This window comes from Astyanax mexicanus, chromosome 1 (assembly GCF_023375975.1).
Source record: "Astyanax mexicanus isolate ESR-SI-001 chromosome 1, AstMex3_surface, whole genome shotgun sequence".
Classification (NCBI taxonomy): domain Eukaryota; kingdom Metazoa; phylum Chordata; class Actinopteri; order Characiformes; family Acestrorhamphidae; genus Astyanax; species Astyanax mexicanus.
Genome location: NC_064408.1, coordinates 96,130,926 through 96,151,654, shown reverse-complemented (window position 1 = coordinate 96,151,654; position 20,729 = coordinate 96,130,926). Strand labels below are relative to the sequence as shown.

The following is a 20,729-nucleotide window of genomic DNA, read 5'->3' as shown; positions in this document are numbered from 1 at the left end:
AAATATGATATATTTTTAGTAATAAAATAAAATAAAAACAGCTCTGTCCTGTCAAAACATACAGTCCACAAGACCGCCAAAGTTGTCCTGTGGTATCTGTAGCCACAATGTTAGCAGATTTTGCTCATTTTGCATGCTCCCAACTGCTTTTTTGCTTTCCTGCTCACACATTCAACCGATGTTTTTATTCTGCTGGATTTTCATGTAAAGGAGGATTTATGATAAGGAAAAAATACATAAATGTTATTACTTGTATGTTGTTACCATATTATTGTTACTACGTAATTAGATTGTTATAACAAAGCTATTACAAATTGTGTTACCACATTATTACAATGTTTTCATATGCGTTGTTACGTTATTAGTATTGTTATATTGTGTTATTACATACTATTAATACTGTGTTATTACAATAGTATGTTATTACTCTAAAATGTTATTACTCTGTTATTACTTTTGTTACATTGCAGCGTTATTACTTTTTTACAATTATTATTATGATAGATAAATATATTGATATAGATATATAGATAAGTTTTAACAACTATACTACTTATTTGAGTTATTGATCCTGAAATAATAATAATAGGTAGAAGAAGAAGCTATCAGGTAACAAAATGGTGCTTTGCAAGCACTGCTTGGTTTGAAAAAGTTGCAAATCCTTAGCAAAACATTTCACTAAAAGGGAGGCGCACTTATGAGTCAACATCACCACCTGATGGACAACCGTAAAATGCAGACTGTAACAACAACAAAAGGGGATTTTTTTTTCTTTTTAGATACTGTGCATATGGGTGCGTGATATCAGTGTTAAAAGTTTAAACTGTTAAATATTGTGTATGAGTTACATTTCTTCTCACTCACACATCTCAATTGCGAACATGGTTCTTCACTAAAACTGACTAAAAAGAATAATTTGAAGTACCTTATTTTGATGAGTGCAGGTTGACCAATGTTATAGGATCAGATCTGAGACGCACTGAGAGGCCTGCAGCATTCGATCAAATAATAACCCAAGTGTCCCAGTGTCTGATTTTCTGCATACAGAATTCAGTGGTCAAAGAGTGTAGAATCATATTCAGGTCAATTCCCAGTATTACTATGTTACATTTAGTTTATGTACAATACACCTTGCTGAACAAGGAAAAGACGTTCTTAACGATTAATAGAAGACAGGAAGAAAATATTTTGACAAATAATTTTAAAGCATTTTATTGATCTACTTATCATAACATTTTGACACAGTGAACAATTTACAACAGAAAAAACATTATCTACGTCAAACACTGAAAATTAAGATTTTTTATTTTACGATATTATGTGTATGACTATGAAGGCGTTATAGGGACATACCCAAAATAAATAAATAACTAAAAACAGTTCACTTCGAGAATAAAGACGACTACAGGGACGCCTCAAGAATAAAGACAGCTCCCGATGCAGAAAGCTTGACTACCGGGATACCACCACGGCAAAATTGTAATACTATTAATAATCGACAGGTTATAACAGATCATGTTAATGTTCTGTAACAGATAATGAGTAGAAAATGCCCCTTTTCCTGTTCTCACTGCTCTGCTCTAATACAATTCAAAATACTACAGCTCAGAATATTACAAAATACTACAACTTTGTTCTCGTAATTTTACGACTTTATTCTTGTAATATTATGACTTTAATCTCGTAATATTAGGACTTTATTCTTGTAATACTACGACTGTATTCTTATAATCTTACAATATTAAAACTTGTAATATTAAAACTTTGTTCTCGTAATATTACAACTTTTTAAAAATAAATATTACAACTTTATTCTAGTAATATATCAACTTTATTTTCATAATATTACAACATTTTTAAAAATAAATATTACAACTTTATTCTAGTAATATAACAACATTTTTCTCAGAATATTACGTCTTTATGCTCAAAGTGACCTTTTTGTATGGCCCTAAAACGCCGTCGTAAATGTGTTATGCGACCCGCAGGACTTTTATATTGAAGTGTGGTCTGATCGGCGGCGCTTTTAAAAAAATCTGTTGCTCTCTTCACAGTTAACAGTTTACTACCCGCCCCCAGAGTAGAAACACAAGCCTGGACATCAGCAAGGTGAATATATGACTATATATATTATTACTTACAGTTAATATAGACTCTTTGTGGTGCCTGTCATCAGCTAAACGATTAACAATGCGGGGTTTTACCAGTGCCAGTACAGTTAAAACTAGCTAACTTAGTGGAATCCAAACATCTCAGAGCGTGCTTCTGAATGTTAGTTAGGTTAACTAAGTTACGTTTGTTGGTCATAGTTAACGTTATACAAGCTGGATAGCTTAACCTAGCTAATTTAACATTGCTACATTAGCGAATTGTTGTCTTCTTAAGCTAGAAAGCTAGCGTTAGTTAGCTAGCAATGGGGGCAAATGTAGTTTCTGTAACATTACTCTGAATTTTACAGTTGTACTATTTAATGAGTTAACGTTAGCTAACCCCACAGTTAATTATGTGGGTTATTGGTTAAGGTAATACGTTGGCTTATAGTTGGCTGCTGTTTTCCTGTTGGTCAGTTGTGTTTATCTGGTTAGATGTTTTTCGCTGTTGCCGCTGACTCTGTTGTGTGTTGTTAGATGTCATTTGTGAGGATTAACCGCCGACCAGTGAGAACCAAGAAAGTGTCCGCCACTAAAAAAGAGTGGGTGGTAAGTGCTGGACTTTATTGAAATTTTTTATTGAGTTTGGAAAGTGTCAGTTGCTTTATTTACTCTGTATTTCCCCTTTTCTTCCTTTTTTGCTCTGTAGAGCACAGTCAATGACCTATCAGTGCACAAATCCACCCCAGAGGAATTGGTAAGATATCCACATAACTATTTCACACAGTAGAGCTGGGCAATGTGACAATATTTTGTTGTATTGTGAGTAAACCTACCACAATAAGAATTTTTGTTAGCGATCTATAGTGAAATAAATTATTGCTATAAACTATATTATTCCACTGACTGACAACAATAATGTAATAGCATAACAAAGGAATGATATCCTTTTAAAGAAAACATTTTCATTATTAACTGTATAGTTTGGAAAAATATATGCTTTTTTTCTTCTCTTACTTCAGTCTCGCACGTGTGTATGAAATCGCAGTTTTTGAACCCTTGGTTATTTAGCATGACTGGCTAAAATATTGTAAATGAACACAATAAATATTATTGAGGTAATGTCTGTTTGTTGTATGATAAGGTGATACTATAATTATTGTGACTGGCCTAATTGTGATGGATATACTTATTGTATTGAGTACATATGTTAACAAGCATGTTGAGGATTTCATCAGTGCTTAAAGAACAATGTCCAAACTGTACATTTAATTTTATAGAGTGTAAAAACCCTGACCAAATGGATGAAGTGCAGCACAAGAATCTGAGAATCTGCTAAAAATGCATTTTGTCTGTGTATTTTGTTGATCGTGAAAATGTGTTTAAATATCATGATAAAAGCTGTCAGTGCATGAGTACATACACAATCGGCAGTTGCTTTATACTGTTTTTATAGATATTGAAATTATATTTTATTATATTGGTCAAGGCTAAGAAATATATTGTAGTACAAGTTTTGGTCATATCATTCAGCTCAATTCCGCTGACATGTATTTCAGACTTTTGTTAAGTGTGTAATGAGACTGACTGTATTTTGGTTTTCCACCTTAAATGCAACATCAGTCCAGGCGTCATGAGATGCACAGGTCACACAACAAGACTCTCGCTCAGTGGGAGCTGAAAGAGAAAAGCTTGAAGCGGATACAGAAAAAGTGCCAGCCAGCCAGCCCTCCAGGATTAGATCAGGCCAGACTCAGGATCATCAGAGAGGTACGCCTGACAATCACTCAGCAACATTGGTCAATGTGTCGTAATAATCATTGTGTACAAATTGTATTACAAATTATGTTTGCTTGGTTTACATCTTTACATTAATGTACGTAATATGTCTGGGTTTTTTTTCTTTATAACTGTAGCAATACTCAGATCAGGCCATTTGTATCTTACTTCATAACGGTGTAAGTGGTGCTCTAACGAAGAACCTGAATAATTGTCCTTTTATAAGCATAAGAGCCAATGCAGAGCAAAATGTACTTCTTAAGGAACCAGGGTCAGTCATCATAATGCTTTTGAATGTAACCTACATGATGACCTTGATGCACATTTTCAGTTAAAAAAAGTTTGGAATAGCACTCATATTCCTAGAATTTCCCCTCGGGGATCAATAAACCATCCATCCATCCATCCATCCATCCATCCATCCATCCATCCATCCATCCATCCAGTCATCCATCCATCCAGTCATCCATCCATCCATCCATCCATCCATCCATCCATCCATCCATCCATCCAGTCATCCAGTACTTTTGGCTGAGTTGAAGACTTGGGAATAAGGTGGGGTGGTGATCATCCAGCATTCTGACCTCACTAATGCTCTTTTTGCTGAATGCAATCAAGTCCTCAAAGCAATGCTTCAAATTCTAGTACACATCATATTGTTTCATATTCATCTGTATTGCAAAAGCTGGTCTCATAACAACAGTCAGCTAAAACATGTGGTCCAGCCCAAGTATTAACAGCTAAAAGCTATTATCATCTAAGCATTCCTAGTATTTGTTTTAAGCAATTAGTCCTCTATAGTATTAATGTCTGTGCAGGTCCTCTCAGATCAGTGCCAGCTGCAGGATGTTCTTGCAAGGTCTGACAGAGCCATGGCTGTGGTGAAAGATCTGTTCGGTGATGCACCTCGCAGACAGGCTGGTAATGCTTTATCTGTTCAGTTATGCTTTGTCTTTGTCAATGTTCTCTACTGTTAATTATAGTCATATGTGTGTGTGTCTTTGCAGGGTTTCCTAGCGTTACCATGGCACCTGACTGTGACTCTGATTCAGAGCTTCCTGTGCTGCAGAAGCCGGATCCGCCCACACAGCTGTCACTGCTCAGCCAGTCCATGATGGATCAACAGGTGCTGTTTTTATAAGCTGTGCTTACAAGTGTTCTAACAGCAGCGTCACAAAGATCTTGGGCTAACATGCCAAAATACCTACAAATTCAACATTATTTGTCCCATATAACACATTTTCCATCCAAGGAAAAAACTACAGTTACTACAGTTACATCAAAGCAGAAGGTAGCTTCTAATTCCATGGTTTTATTTTTAACTCAAAGCAGCATTAAGCAAGTCCCTCTGCAAGTGAAAATTGATTCTTGTTCTTTGTGCCAGCACTGGAGGACACACGTATCTGGGCAAGCTAAGAGATTGAAAACCATCTCAGAACGTGAAATACATAAGGACTGATGTGGAAGAGTAATAATACCAGATTTTACTAAAAAAATAACTCTTATGCAGTCACGCAGGCAGGACTGTCCTCTCTGCTATAGCTCCATGTTAAACCTAGAATAGCAACAGTGCAGAGACTATTCTCCCTGTTACAAGTCAGTGTCTCATCAGCATTGTCAACATAAAGGTGTTATTTTAAGATACAAATGTTACATACTGTTGTTTTGAGTGGTGTAGCAGTTGATTTTATATACCTCAGATACCAAACAGTATGGATAAAACACATGCCAGTAATGAAATGGATAGTCATTGTCATCTATAATTATAATATAATATAATATAGTATAATTATGATAATGTGTTTAGTTTTTAGATAAACAGTATTTTGACTGTTTTGACTGTCAATTTATAATATAAAATAAAAATAAAGGGTACACACAGATTTTTATATTAGGAAAGAAGAGTATAGTGAATAAAATATTTATATGTATATTTAAATGTGTAAACTGGGAAAAATACTGATACAAAGAAAATACAGTAAACCACCATGTTATATTAAGTATGAGTTACGAGTAAATAAAAAGTGTCCACCTGCATTGAAGTAAAGAAAATGATCAACATTATAAAACTCTATTAACATTAATTTTTTTTCAGGCCTTGAATGAAATTGAGGATTGTGCAGGAGAACATGAACAGGATGATCCGGAAGATTCAGTGAGCTACAGTAGTGAAGTGTGCAGGTTCTGAGAGCTTATTTTAATGTTAGTGAATACTGAGGGTTGATCATACAGAGAGATTACTTACTAGTTAATGTTATGTCACTTTTTTCAGGCCAAAGAGGAAAACATGTAAAGCGAAATTCCCTCAGTGGAGTACAGATCCACGACTGCAACAGCAGAATGTTCCTCAGACTCCTTGGAATGCAGTAAGATCAGGGGACCATGCAGGTGTGTGGAGTTTCAGTAATGTTCTCTTTATTGTAGCTGTAAACTCACAAAGTTCCTTTGTTTTTTTTTTATATGCATCTTTTCTCTGATTTGTTCTGGGCAGCTCTGAATGCAACAGTGGCTGTGGAATGTTTGAAGTCGAGGGAGCCTGAGAGAGACACAAGCGAATCAACCACTCTGGTGACTCAGGTTTTGAATCCTGAACCTGCTTCCTCCCATTCTGGTACACTTAGCATTATACATATAAACGAATTAATTAATGAATAAAGGAATGAATAAAAATAATAATTTTGCTGCAGCTGGATAGCTTTTCCCTAAATACTTTGCTACATTTTAATACTTTATCAAGTAGGACAGGTTCTCAAGGATGGAGTGTAATTTATTACAGTTTGTTAAAATCAATAAAATTATTGATCATGTCTGAACATGTATTTAGCCAATAGCCAAGTTAACTCAGGACTTATTACTTTCAACCTGAAAAGCAATCCTCAAGTTGCTATACTCAATTTTGTCTACAATTACTGTAACTACTGTGTAAGTGATTCATGATTTATCTTTCAGGCAGTAAAGTCAGGTCTTCCAGGGCCACCAGAGGCCTGACTCCTCGGATGGATTCCTCAGGTATAAGTTCTCAGAGTGCCAACCAGTCTAGTCTGGAGCTGCTGCAGGACAGGCTGGGTCAGGTGGAGACAGAGCTGGCCTGTCTGGAGCCACAGGGGCCCCTCAGTTCAATGAAACCTCCTAATCAGCACAGAGGACTTACTGGCTTCTCTGTGGCTTTGGTTGATATTTTGGGACGCATTGCTTGTCACATAAGACGGGTGAGGAGGTGTATGTCTTATTAATGTTACAGTTTGAAGCGTTTCGCTTATCCCAATTAGCCAAAGCATGTTTGGTATCTAATGGTCCTTCTTTTGATTTGTATTGGAGGTATTAGGGTAATGTAGACCATGTGTGAGTGGATATTTGAAGTTTTTCGTCAATCACTACCTCTTTTTCGAACTGCTGCTGATGTCACATTGCCAAGTAGTCTGTTCCGATACATCAGCTCACAGACGCTTTATGCTGTGGACATAACCCTTTGGAGTGGTGTGGGGAGAGAGCACCATCTACCCACTCAGAGAGAGCAATGTCAATTGTGCTTTCTCAGGGGTAGCCGATGGCAAGCTACATGAACAGGATACGAACCAGCGATCTCCTGATCATGGTGGCAGCGCTTATCCCGCTGGATTTTTAGTAATAAACCAAATAATAAAGCTTAATCACTGTCATTACCCACTTGCATCAAACAAAGTTAGGCTCTTAATATGTTGTTCTAAGGTTTTTAAATGTGTAATGCTCCCCTCCTCCCCAGTTGTATCCATTTGTGTTAAATATTTTTGTTTCTCTTTTAGAGAGAAGAACAGGCACAACAGGAGACACAGGAAAGAAGAAGACTAGAAGAAGAGGTGAAGATTCAGAGGGAGAAAATTGATGCCCTTACAACAGAGTGTTTCTCACTGAGAGAACAGAGCACTGCCCTACAGGTTAGATATTTTCACCCCTTATCTGAAGTGTCATTTGCTATTATACACAATATGAATTTAGGACTGAAGAACCAAGAACTGACAGATAAATAAATGTTGTTTTTTTTAATAAATCAAGGTGAGTCTGGAGGCACGAATAAATGAACTGGAACAGCGTGTGAACATGGTGATCCTCGGGTTGGAAGAGTTGGCAGTTGAGAGTGGAGAAGGAGAGAAGGAACTGGAATCAGAAAAAGTACCAAGTAAATATCCCTCACTCATACATTTACAGCTAAACATAGATAGCAGGGTCATCTGTACTACAGCCCCCCTGGTTTATTGATCCCACCACTGAATGATCAATAACCCATTACTCCAAGTAAAGTGATCACTTGGCCCTGTTTTCTCCCAGGTGATGAGAAGATAATCAATGATGAAGAAGAGAACCAATATACACAAGCAGTTGGCACAGTGCAAGCTAAATGTGGTAATCATTAAAATGACAAACACCAAGCATGTTTGACTTATGACCAACATTTTGACAATCCATGTGTAATGTTGTGTAAATGTATTTGTTTATATTTTCTGATATTTATTATTTTAAATGAGGGATGATCCACAGTTTGACTCTTTGAGTAACTAAAATATGTGGTTTGACTTTGCAGACAGTGTTTTTACACCAGCAGTACCAGCTAAAACAGACCTACAAGATAAGAGACCTGATCTTCCGGCTGTTCTTCTGTCTCCTCCACGGCAGAGAGATAGCAGAGCACCCTCTGCAGGTGAGTGTGTTAAAGAGTGACTAAGAATGGTTTTACTGGTTTTGTGCTTTTACAGTTTGGTCTGAACGTAAATGTTCAGGTCTAAAAGCTGACATAAACCCTGGTCTGACCAAAAGAGTTGGTCTTGGTCTGAATCAATAGAACCATGGAGTGGTTTGTCTGAAATATGAAGAAGATTGGGCAAGCTTTCAATAGCCATTCAGAAAAAAATGCCTTCAGTTGTTTTGGTCACCATGTTTTGTCTTGTCTTCTCTACTAAAGCTGGAATTCTTTTTTTGATTAATTTACAAGCAAAGGTGAATGATAAGTGTTTGAATGTGCTCTTTCTGCTGATATGCCTTTAAAATGACTGCAGACTTGAAATAAACAGTAGTCCTATAATAAAAATGATAATTGTAGTAATACATTTTATTTAAATAGCACCTTAAAAAACTAAGAGCTTTACATGACTTTTAAAACAGTAAGGTTAAGTTATAAACAAAATAGAGATACAAATTTCTAAATTAAAAGAACATAACTAAAAAAAATGTAAAAATATATTGTAGCATTGTACACACATTTTATTCCAAACGTCAGTCACTTCTAAAAGTGTAAGGATCATTTTGCACACTTGTAAATATCTGAATTTCTGTCCCATCTCTCAGCAGCATGTGGCCGCTCTTTGCACTTTGAGGGTTCCCAGGAATCATCCAGTGTTGCTTCAATGGAGGACTCAGAGCCCCGCTGCTCTCCTTTTTCCTTCATCAGCCTGCCTGATAATGTCATGCCACGCCCTCCTCTGCTACTGGACCAAGCAGCCCGGGATGCAATACAACAGCAGATTGTTGCCTTGTGCAGCCATAATGCACTGATCCAGGCTCGACTGAACCAGCTGCAACCCTCTTCTGCAGGAGCTTCTGCGTGCAATTCAGTGTCCACAGTCAGCACTAGAGACAGGCAACCATCCCCCATTAATGTACAGCATTCTGCTGAACAGGTGAATTTGCTCATTTAGTTTGTTGGTTTACTAATGAGTCCTTTTGAACAAACTCACTCAGCCTTATTGGAAAAGTGTTAATTGGTTATAATCACTCTTGGGTACCACAATAAGTTTTAATTTTTGTAGCTAATTTTTAATGTGTAAATAATTGTAGTGGCTCCATAAACTAATGCTTAGCCTGTTTCTGACCTTTTTTTGAGTTTTGAGTTTTGTTAAATTTAAAGGAAGCTCTGAACCACAACTCATTGTTTTGTCTGTCCGTGTCTGTGTGTGTGTTTTATGCAGTGTGTTGGTTTAGATGACTCTTCAGTGACACTATTTGAGGAGAGGATGCAGGAGCTGAACAGACAGAGTGCAACAGCCAGGGCAAGACTGCTTGAACTGATAGAACAGCAGAAACAGAAAACAGGCTCCAGTGTTTCCCCAGCTGTCTCTCCTATATCTCCACCCTCCACCAGCTCTAACACAGGTTTGTGTGGGTTTGTGTAGATGACTCTATAATGACTAGCACTACTTCTAGCATGCTGTTTAAAATGAATTTCGTCAACGCAACAGCACTTTCCTTTCATTTAAAAGTTCTGGACATTTTCTACCGCATTTAAATCTCATGTTTAGCTGTTTCTATCATTTTGAGTAGGAGCAGTACCCACAGCAAGCAGGTATTGAGGGATTGGCAGAAATAATCGTTGACTAAGAAGAGAAATAATCGACAGATTAGTCGACTACCAAAATAATCATTAGTTGCAGCCCTAAAAGTAACTCAAATTAGGTTTAAGCAGTGGCGGCTTCTGACAAATCTGTTTGATTTTATGGTGACTTCTTAAATATTAAAAGCTATCTAATTAGACACTGTCACCTTGCATTACACAAGTAGTTTTTTTTCTGGTCCCCTTATGTAGCATTACCTTCAGTACTACACAGCAATTATCAGTATTTATCTACATACTGTTTAGTATGTTGGACTGTAATATCCATAAGTTGATTTTAAATGCCTTCTTCAATAAAATGATTTTGGTTCCAAAATGAATGAAGAATCAACTGTGCTAATCAATAACATAATCTGTCAGTTTACCCTCACGAATAACTCTAAACATGAAGAAAGGCTCTACGAACTACCATTTATAAAATTAAATAAAGCTTTCATCACACTAACCATCTCAGTATTTCATTTTAGGTGCATCAGATTGAGAATAAAGAATAGCATCAGGGCTGGTTTGCAGTAAATTAAATTTTGTTTTGCAGTTGCTGAAAGGCTGATGATTCAGGAATCAAGTGCGTCTTTACCTGAGCGAGGCCAGATGTCTAACACTAGGGCAAACAGCAGAAGGCCAGGAGGATCAGTTTCCCCACAAAGCATAGAGGAAGGAGAACTGCGGTTTATTAATACACAGGTACAGACAAACACACACGCATGCACAAAGGTGTCACAGGCCAGTTTAGTATCAAGCTTTATGGCAATGTGCAAATTCCACCAAAAAAGATATATATAAATATAATACCTGAACCTGAACAATGTTACAAGATCATTAATGAAATGACTAAATAATGCTCCATATTGCCAGAAATAGATCACAAATATCTGACCATCATCCAACAATGCTTTATTTGTGCTCTCCACACATGAACAACAGCAATAATGTTTACAGTGATCAGCTGAAGTATTTTGTCAGTTTGAGTCTTACAGCCTTCAATTACACTGCATGTATCACTGAAATCAGTGCTTTAGGAAACAAAACTCTTAAACAGAATCTGACCATGATGGGTTTGTGTTTTGTGCAGGTGGATAAACGGAAAGAAGAAGGCTGGTTTGCACTGTCTGCACATGTGCAATGAAAACACTGCTGCACACATACAGGTGGAATGATGTGACTGGCTTCTGTACAGTACCCACTCTACTTTGTACTGTTTTAGTTTTTATTATACACATTTTATCAGTTTTAAATAAATAATTGGATAATTGAACATAGCAGTCTAATGATTTAAATGGCAGCTTGAGAGTGGTGTTTCATTTTAAATGGCAGTGGTCCTCAGGACTATCCTAGCTCTGGTTTTACCAGAGCCATTATTTCTAATTCACATTGCCCCTTTTTTTTTTTTTTTTTTTTAAGTCGTTCAAAACCAATAATACCGAAAACTGAAAGAATATTAAATGTGCACATGACAATCTTTGAACTAAAGTTCCTTTAATATGCTCGCAACAAATGAGAACAATTGGTAATAAATGGAGCAAGTGTCTAAAATGGCTAAAAAAGGTCCAATTTAAAAACACTGGATAGAGTTTTCTGTTCTCCTGCTCCTCCCCAGACATGAAGCTCACACTAGTTATGTTACCTAGCTATGATTAGCAGCCATACTGAAGTTTAGTGATTAGTGAACACTGCCTTCCTTTCATACTACTGATATAGTAATATAATACAGCCCAAAAATATAAAACAGAGCGTGTCCATTTTTTTTTCCAGTCATTATATTTTATTGCTGTAAAGTAGGGGTATAACGATGCAGCAAATAAATTGTGATCTTACAATTCAGAACCCTAAGGACAGTACGTTATCTAATATAGATGCACTTTTGAACACCAAAGTTTGCCAACAAGCACTAAACAGCATCATTTTCAGCACCTTTGTGTCATGCACCACACTGCTCCCAGTGTAGTTTTATTAGTAAGTAATGCAAAAAACATGCATAAAAATGAAACGTGTTTAAAATGTATGAATGTCAAATTGTGAAATAGCGGAGTGTATTTTTACATTATGACTAGGGTTATTTAAGCTCTGGCCAGCAGGAGGCGGTGCACACTTATTTCTAAACCCTAAACACTCCCTATGTGGCCAGCCATCAACCCAAGACCAAATGTCTCGTTTTCAATAAGAGCATTTACCTGGACTCATTTAATCAGCAAACACGGATCATCATTTAAATGGTCTTTACTGCACACTCTGCTGCCCTTCAGACAGAAACATGCTTTATTTTTTGATAAGTATCTGGCTACATTTCATTTGCATATGAGTAGTCTAAACTCCAGCACTCAAATCTAGGCCTAAGAAATGAGGGTATGTTGTTTGACTGACTTCTGGAATACTCAGATGCATAAAAATATATTTTGTTATTGAGTGCGTGTTAACACACATATTGGCCCAATTTCAGGAAAAATATCTGCATGGAGTAGGGTGTTTTTTTTTTTTTTAAATGTGTAAAGGAGGCCACATTATGGTGTGTAATTTGAAAATGACTATCACATCACTGCTTAAAATTTCCCAATCTCAAAGCACTTCACAGTCCTTCTGTGCTGTAGCCCATAGCCTACCAGCCCTGTACATGAACTTGACCTCACACTCTTCCTGGGAGGTCGTGACCCTGAAGAGGCAGCCCTCATTGCAGAGCTGAATGGAATGTCTTCTTGCCACAGTCTCCAGTTCTTCCCTCCATCCTGTGCCTCCTTCTCTTATCCATATTTTGTTTTCTTCCTCTGCCAGAACGTCTCCTAGCCAGCGAATGGCATGATGTCCATTCTCCCCTAGCTGTGAGGCCAAGAAACAGCGTGGCTCACTAACCTCGAAGAACCCTTTAATTTCCTCATAGCCAAGACAGCGAAGCCGCACCAGGAAGGAAGTTGCCTCAGACGCTACGAAACGGAAGTCCTCCTCCACCCCGTTGTCGATGGCTGTTGGTCCCCGGGCACTGCTGACTGAAAGCAGACGCGCCAGTCCGAGAATTTGAACAGATTGGGGGTCAAACTGGAAGTTGTGGTGCTCTCCTCGCTGAAGGTAGAGCTGAAGTTCTGACAGGGTCTCCTGATGCAGCTGCATCAGGGTGCCCAGGCACAGCTGTGTAGGAATAAACTCTGTTAGAGTGAGTAAGCGGTGACGAATTCCTGCGTTAAAGGCTCTAGAGTTAAAAGACGGTTTTGAAAGTGTAAGACAGATGTGCTGGATGATATTTGTAATAGGTGCATTCGTGAGTTCACCAGAGCTTCGTTCTAGCTGTACCGTATTTAGCAATCGTGCAATTTGAAGACACAAATCCCTGTACTGTTGAGCTCGATGTGTCAAGTCTCTGTGTGATGAGACAGGGCCAACACTGTTCAGGGCTTTCTTGATCATCCTGGCTGAAATGCCCTGGAATGAAGTGACCCTGTGGATCCTACTAAACCGACAGCTGTACAGTCCTTCCACAGAAGGTCCTGAAAGCTTGAAATGATCTTGAAAAGGGTACAGGTCTCTCAGGATCTGGGCCAGAACTCTGATGCTTTGTAAAAGGTTCTCAGCCCCTCCTTCCTCCCAGCACAGCTCCAGCTCCTGTAGTAGATCTGCCTCCACTCTCTCACAACCCCGCAGACACTGCAGTGCACCAGTCAGGCTACGGCCTACGAGTGGATAACAGGTGTAAATAAGGAAGAAAGGTTACATAAAGTTACAATATTTAAACATTATTGTGAGTAATGTATATTTAATACTAGAATCCTGAAAAACTGCTGAGTTTATTTAAAAGGAAAATTAAGATTTAGGCCTGGTTTACACATATTGAGATACTTTTCTGTATTTTAGTTTTAGCTTCCTGTTTTTAGAAACTAAAAATGAAGCTTTTCAAAAGTACTCTTCAAATTGCAGTTATTTGTAAACCCACGGGGGACAAGGAGAATAGAGTTAATTTTTAATGTCACAACACATTTTGCTGGCTAAATCCCAGATACCAACTTACTTCTAATATATTTGGAGTGAGTGGGAAAACAAAGAAGGTTCAATCCCACAGAAAACTAAAAAAAATGCTGAAAAGGCTCATTCCTCAACAAGTCGGAGCTCTTGTGGCAGTTTTGGGGACCTACACAATATCAGGTATTAAAATTAAGACTGTCCACTTTAATACCAATGCTCTTTAAAGGACATAAATAAAAGATTCTTATATTTTAGTCAAAAGTCACAGGGCATCCTTTTATATCCGAAACTTTTTTCCAAAATTTGGCGGCTCTTGAAAATGTGGCTATGTTCCGGGCATAGTCTAAAAGACAGGGCTCCTCACCCATTACTTGGTGGGGTATTCAGATATGTAATTTTCCATCTGTTTCATTCCTGTTTTCATTAATTGCCACTTACCCTTACTGTCACCACTGGGCTTTAGCTCAGGCTCCTCCAGAGCTTCAACCAGGCAGTCCCACAGCAGAAAGCTAAAGACTGTCCACACCCTGCACTGTTCCCTGCAGTCTGTTACATGCAGCTGGTCCAGCCCATGCAGGTGATCTTGATCATGTAGATGGTCCCACTTGTGCAAGTGGCTGTGGCAGCCGCTGCGCAGGATAGCTTCAGCCTCCTGGAGCAACTTCAGGGATAAGCAGCCCCTCTCAGAGAGCCGAACCTCTGCAAATCATAACAAACAGTCTCACTTTAATGTATGTTAATGACTTTAAATGTATTGGTTTAGCCAGAATTTACACCAGGCAGGGGTGTAGATGTATACATATATACACATACATATAGTTAGGTACTGCATACCTGCACTCTGCATTTGAATGGAATGGAATGAAACAAATGAGATGAAATTGAAAGTCTTATCATTTCAGGGACTCAAAAGTAATTGGACAAATGAGCTTTACCATAAATAAAATGTTCATTTTTAAATGTACACATTCAGTAAACACAAGTGACAATTGGAAGCCCTGCACGCCCTGCACAGGTTAATCTTAGTTTCACCTGTCCAAAGATCGCTGTTTCAGAACCTGGCTGGATTCTTTAGGTGTTTTTTGGTCTAATCTGGTCTTTCTATTAATGGTTTTCACTTTATGGTGAACCCTCTGTATGGTAGACTGAGATACTGATACACCTACTTTTTAGAGAGTGATCTTCACTTGGTTGGATGTTGTAAAGGGTTTTTTCTTGGGATCTGTAACCTGGAATCAGTTCCAGATCCTTTTACCTGCTTAACTGATGATGGATTAAGGAAATAACTTATGCAGCCCTAAAATAGCTTTTTAGATCATTTGTCCAATTACTTTTGAGCCCCTGACAGGAGAAGGCTTTGTAGAAAAATGAACATAATTCCTAAACACTTCATATGCTATCTTTGTTTAACCCATTGAATAAAAGCTGACAGTCTACACTTCAGTTGCATCTCATTTGTTTTATTTAAAATTTAGTGTGGTGGCATACAGAGCCTAAATTATAAAGGTTGTGTCACTGTCCAAATGTTTATGGCCATAACTTTGTGTGTGTGCGTTTGAGAAGCTGCTGTTGCGGATAAGGCTGTTCTCATACTTTGAATGTCCAGTTCTGCCACTCTGCTGACGAGTCGATCAGCATCCTGGGTTTTCTCCATAAAGAGTGACACCAGGGCCTCAAGCTGAGAGGAGTCCTCTATGCCCACTCCCTCCAGAAGACTTTCTTTGGTGGTCCGGCGAGGCAGCCCCACTGCCACCCCCAACTCGCAGATGTTCAATCTGGCTTCATCTCCCTCACCTACACTCAGCTGTGCCTTGACTTTACGTAGCACTCCTGGGAGTAGAAATGGACAATATGCCAACTTTTGAGCTATACACTGCGTTCCAAATTATTATGCAAGAGATGTTTTTCTTAGGTTTTTCTAAATGGTCAATGCAAATGACCTTCAGTATAATGTCTATGTCATGAAGTAAGCTGTTGAATATAAATTCCAATTCCACCTACATTATAGGTTTCAAGCAATATAGGAGAGGATAAGGATCTCTCTGCTGCTGAAAAGCGTGAACAAGGTGAGAAAACATTAGATATTTCATGAAAACTAACGCATGATCATCATACCATGAATAGATTTCTGGCTGATTTAGAGCACAGATGGGTTTGTGCAGATAAAGGCAAGTATCCTCAAGCAAAAGATCTATGAGGGTGGGATACAGTTTACATCAAAACAGCAGCTCTGGAAGGTTATTCTTACATGGTGCAAAGAAATTTAAGCAGAAAGAAAAACATACAAGTTCAATGAATGCAAGAATTGTGAAGGTGATATCAAAGAAGGGTTCATATGTTGACATGTGAGTTGGCCTGTCGAGAGGTTTTTGAGTGAATTAGCTTTTGATTTTAGTAAAAGTGTACAATTCATGCTGCAAATTCAAAAAATGACCATTTGCATTTTTTTACAACCTATAGAATGTTTTGAAACTGTGTTGTGCATAATAATTTGGACATGGCATTTTGACATTTTTATTAAAAAAAAAACTACTGTTATCATTGGGAGGTTTGTTCAATAAAATTAGATTTATTCTTAACGGGTCATAACTTGGAAATTATACTGACTGTCATTTGCGTTGACCACTTAGGAAAATCTGAGACATATATCACTTGCATGGTGTATACACAGTGTATAATCATGATTGCATTCAGCAGGGTCAAATTTCAGCTTCTAATTTTGGCCAGGTTCCATAGACATTTATGACACAGATATTTCTGGAGTCAGTGGTTGGTGCTGGTCACAACACTCTGAGTTACCTGAGTAAGGCAGATGTCCTTCTGCTGTATCTCTGGTCTCCTCCACTGCTATGGGAACATTGCTGGATTCAGACCTGGCTTTACTGCTAATGGAAAGACCCTCCACCATACTAGTTACTGAGGAAAGAGAACAGTTAATATATGGGTTGTTTTGCTGACTAATGCCCAAAAAACACAGCTAATTTTCTTTTCACTCCCCCACCACTGCCATTTAAAAATAACAGCTAACATTTACATATGGCTATACAAGGTGACATTTATGTAGCTTTATGTGTTTTTTTGTTTAAAATTATTATGTTTTATATTACATATATTTACAATATATATAATTAATCCTACTAATTGTGAAAACTGTGTACCTCTCTTTTTCATTTATTTTTTTATAGGAAGTGCTCTTATTTTCTTAAATGACTGTTTCCACACTTAACAGTATGCTGGACTTAAGCTACACAGACAGCTGTAAATTAGACCAGATTACACATATGATTCATTAGTTAGAAAGATTTAGCAGTTTAGTAAGTGTGTTCAAGTAACACACCAATACTGAACCGGTGACTCTACATAAACCCTTAAAAACTTGCCACACTACAGTAAAGTTATTTAAACATACATCATGCCCCTGAAACCTTTTAAGGCAGCATAGTACTTCTCACCATTCATATCCTCTGCTAACTGCTCGTCCTCATTGTGTAGAGCCTCATAGAAGCTCCTGCATGCATTCTCTCCTTTAGTCAGACAAATACACAACAGGGTCTGAGTCTGCTGGGTTGGGGTTGGAGCAGCTTGAATCCGCTCAAGGTCAAACTGGGTCAGGGTGCTGCTGGAGAAGAGGGCCAGAGAGATGGGGAGCACGGAGGAGCCCAGGCGACCACACAGAGAATAAAACTGCGCCTGTAACCTTCGCTCTGGAAGCAGTGAGGAAATGCTATTTGTGAGTAACCCAACCAACAGACGCTTCACAAAATGTAGACCACAGAATTTCAGTATGTGTGAATGTACCAGTGGAAGAGCTTCCAGTCTGGAAAGACATATCTGTTTGTCCACTCAGGATTCCTGTTGGAAAAAAAAGGAAAAATATGGTTCCTTAAAATAATCGCTTGACTTGCCTTCCTTAAAAAATGTAACTTCAAGAATGTGAAACATCAGCTTACATGCAATAATTTATGCCATTCTTTTATTTTTAAATGTTTTCTTTTTATTAATACTTTTTATTAATTTATGTTTCTAAAATAATACTGTGTAACATATTATGTATAAAAATATATTCAAGCATTGATGTCGATTTTTTTTTTTTATCCCCCAATAACTCTATGTACTACACTACAGTACCTGTTTCAGATGAGAGCCAGTTGCGCAGTCGTGGGTATTGCTGCTTGCATTCTTTCAGACACTCCAGAAAGCGCCTGGCCTCGCTTTCGTCCATCTGAGCTTGGACAATCTCCAGTAGTTTGCGGGCCCTGTTTTGCGGGGTCTTTTCAGCCTTTATCTCGTGGTAGTTATCCTGGGACAAAAGCTCAGTGGACAGCATGCAGTCCAGCAGCGGGGCCAGATTATACATGGAATCCACCAGGAGCTTCTGAGATGCCAACAAGTGAGCCTTCACCGTCTGCCTTACCTCTGAACCTGGGGCTGGATACCAGAGAGAATGTTATATAAGATATAAGATAAGTCCCAATGCCAAAACGTATCTACACACCCTTTTAAATAAATACGTTTAGGTATTTTAAGGTGCAACAATTACTGACAAAGCCCTAGATGACTCCCAAATGATTTCACACCCTTAATTTCAGAAAACACGTTGGACAATCAATTGTCTGGACAAACAGGCTCTATAGAAAAGAACAAACTAATCATACTTATTAGACCGTAGCTACACTACGCTAAGTGCACTTACCTAAATCACGAGACATCTGTGCTGAGGATGCCAACATATGACCTCATAGACATCTGTAGATGAGCTCTCAAAATGTCATATAAGAAGCCTGTTCATTATTGCAGCTGCAAAAAGAAAAATATGAAAACACATCCAAGTGGAAAGCAACTAGTTACATCATTGTTTTATTCAATTACATGTATTCAAAACATCAGGCAATAATTACACCACTATTGAAAAGTCATTGAAAAGCCAAGCCAGTGTACAACCTTGTCCCACAGGGTTGAATTTTGGGGCCATTGTTGTTTGTGTGTGACATCTAATTCTTCTAGAAAAACAAGATCATTTTTAACAGCTATACTGACAATAGGTAAAAATTTCCATTCTTTGACAAGTTAACAAGCTACTTATATTTCTTATTGGCTGTCTCAAAATTATCTTCAGTTAATTCCAGGAAAATGCTTCATGAGAAACTACAACATTTGAAATAAGAAATCATTTGAGAAATGTTGCTAATAAAAATAACTATTATTTTAGCTAAACCTCATGTGTGCCTATGCCAGCATTTTACCTGCTGTCCCAGACTGAGGACTGGTGAAGTCTGGAGGTTTTGTTGTTTATCAGGTACGCATCCTATAGTCTTCATCCTGGAATGCAGGAGTGCCAGTGTTTTGTAATTAGAATAGTGGACAGGAAATCTTATACTACACTATATTATACTATACTACGCTATACTATATTATACTGCACAATACTATATATATATATATATATATATATATATATATATATATATATATATATATATATATATATATATATATATATATACAGTCTAGTCAAGTACAGTCCTATATATATATATATATATATATATATATATATACAGTCTAGTCAAGTACAGTCCTATATATATATATATATATATATATATATATATATATATATATATATATATATATATATATATATATATAGGGTGAAATAAAGTCACCAAGCTGTAAGATGTAACAGACAAGACTGACACTGTTAATAAGGCAACATAAATAGTGTAACAAAGATTTCGAAAAAAATATTCATCTGATTAACTTATTAGGAATCTAAAAAAGGAATCAGCATTTCACATAGACCCATATTACTCATTATAATGTATTACTCAGTCCTTCTTTTGATTTTATTATATTCAGCTGTAATAGTATAGCTCTAGGACTGGGTTAATGTTGCACACACTTCTCATTTTAAAAAGATTTATATAAAACACCATTACAAAACTTAAAGCAATGATGTAATAATCAAAAAAGTGGGTTTAAATGTTTCTCAGCAGTTCTATAAGTTAAATTTTTAAACTGCTACTTGTACTTCTGAAATAGGCTACATTTTATTTAGGTGTAAGCTGCTCAACAACCTCTGAAAAGCACTGAACATCTAATAAAAATCATTTCCAAATGAAACTACAATGCAGTAACAGACAATAACATCTGAGAAGTAAAAAGACCACATTAGTTCACTAATGTTTCTGTACTCTTGAGCTACTTTATAAAATAGCTCTCTATATAAATGACTGACTTCAGGTCTGTCTGAATACTCACGTTTATATGTGAAACGACCGAACAGCGTCCACTTCCTTGAAGCTGAAACTAACTGCATGGAAAAATCCTAAAGCCAGAGAACGAGGTTTCTTAAGGAAGTTAAATAAACCGAGTTACGGGAGTGTAGACGCGTTACCTCCAGATCAGATAGCCTCACAGCGCGCTAGTTAACCTAGCTAACTTAACCAGGACTGAGTCTAAATAGGTCAACGTGTTTATAACACAGCTACAACAACGCTAGCTAGGTTAAGTTACTCAATCCCACCCAAGTTTTAAGGCTCGTTACTGAAAGG

The 20,729-nt window shown here is 37.5% G+C and overlaps 2 protein-coding genes across 6 annotated transcripts; one reads left to right on the top strand and one right to left on the bottom strand.

The window, feature by feature from the left end:
• Positions 1–1,974: 1,974 nt before the first annotated feature.
• spice1 (spindle and centriole associated protein 1) lies at positions 1,975–11,485 on the top strand. 2 transcript variants are annotated; one of them, XM_022682779.2, is made up of 18 exons: positions 1,975–2,109; positions 2,628–2,699; positions 2,800–2,847; positions 3,714–3,860; positions 4,688–4,790; positions 4,877–4,995; positions 5,965–6,050; positions 6,142–6,257; positions 6,361–6,480; positions 6,819–7,078; positions 7,652–7,783; positions 7,902–8,025; positions 8,175–8,249; positions 8,428–8,544; positions 9,192–9,520; positions 9,809–9,992; positions 10,766–10,914; positions 11,303–11,485. In XM_022682779.2, the coding sequence occupies exons 2-18, from the start codon at positions 2,628–2,630 to the stop codon at positions 11,354–11,356; spliced, it is 2,235 nt and encodes a 744-aa protein (XP_022538500.2). In that variant the 5' UTR covers positions 1,975–2,109; the 3' UTR covers positions 11,357–11,485. The 2 variants fall into 2 exon arrangements, with proteins under 2 accessions (XP_022538500.2, XP_022538493.2); XM_022682772.2 differs by having other exon boundaries at positions 9,189–9,520.
• Positions 11,486–11,689: 204 nt separating this feature from the next.
• LOC103037721 (uncharacterized) lies at positions 11,690–20,712 on the bottom strand. 4 transcript variants are annotated; one of them, XM_007249014.4, is made up of 11 exons: positions 20,437–20,712; positions 19,419–19,494; positions 19,117–19,175; positions 18,869–18,972; positions 18,304–18,603; positions 17,974–18,027; positions 17,628–17,879; positions 16,975–17,091; positions 15,769–16,005; positions 14,614–14,874; positions 11,690–13,886 (listed from the first exon to the last, which is right to left on the bottom strand). In XM_007249014.4, the coding sequence occupies exons 4-11, from the start codon at positions 18,903–18,905 to the stop codon at positions 12,784–12,786; spliced, it is 2,361 nt and encodes a 786-aa protein (XP_007249076.3). In that variant the 5' UTR covers positions 18,906–18,972; positions 19,117–19,175; positions 19,419–19,494; positions 20,437–20,712; the 3' UTR covers positions 11,690–12,783. The 4 variants fall into 4 exon arrangements, with proteins under 4 accessions (XP_007249076.3, XP_049342092.1, XP_007249075.3 ...); XM_049486135.1 differs by having other exon boundaries at positions 19,117–19,172; XM_007249013.4 differs by lacking the exon at positions 19,117–19,175.
• Between the last annotated feature and the right edge of the window lie 17 nt (positions 20,713–20,729).

What these genes read in the sequence shown, in the direction of transcription:
- spice1 (XM_022682772.2), top strand. Translation starts at nt 2,628, where the DNA reads ATGTCATTTGTGAGGATTAACCGCCGACCAGTGAGAACCAAGAAAGTG. An exon ending in ACCTGCTTCCTCCCATTCTG is followed by an intron (nt 6,481 to 6,818) that starts GTACACTTAGCA and finishes TTTATCTTTCAG; the next exon opens with GCAGTAAAGTCAGGTCTTCC. An exon ending in GGAATCAGAAAAAGTACCAA is followed by an intron (nt 8,026 to 8,174) that starts GTAAATATCCCT and finishes GTTTTCTCCCAG; the next exon opens with GTGATGAGAAGATAATCAAT.
- LOC103037721 (XM_007249014.4), bottom strand. Translation starts at nt 18,905, where the DNA reads ATGTTGGCATCCTCAGCACAGATGTCTCGTGATTTAG. An exon ending in CTGGCTCTCATCTGAAACAG is followed by an intron (nt 18,028 to 18,303) that starts GTACTGTAGTGT and finishes TTTTTCCAACAG; the next exon opens with GAATCCTGAGTGGACAAACA. An exon ending in AGGACATCTGCCTTACTCAG is followed by an intron (nt 16,006 to 16,974) that starts GTAACTCAGAGT and finishes TTCTACTCCCAG; the next exon opens with GAGTGCTACGTAAAGTCAAG.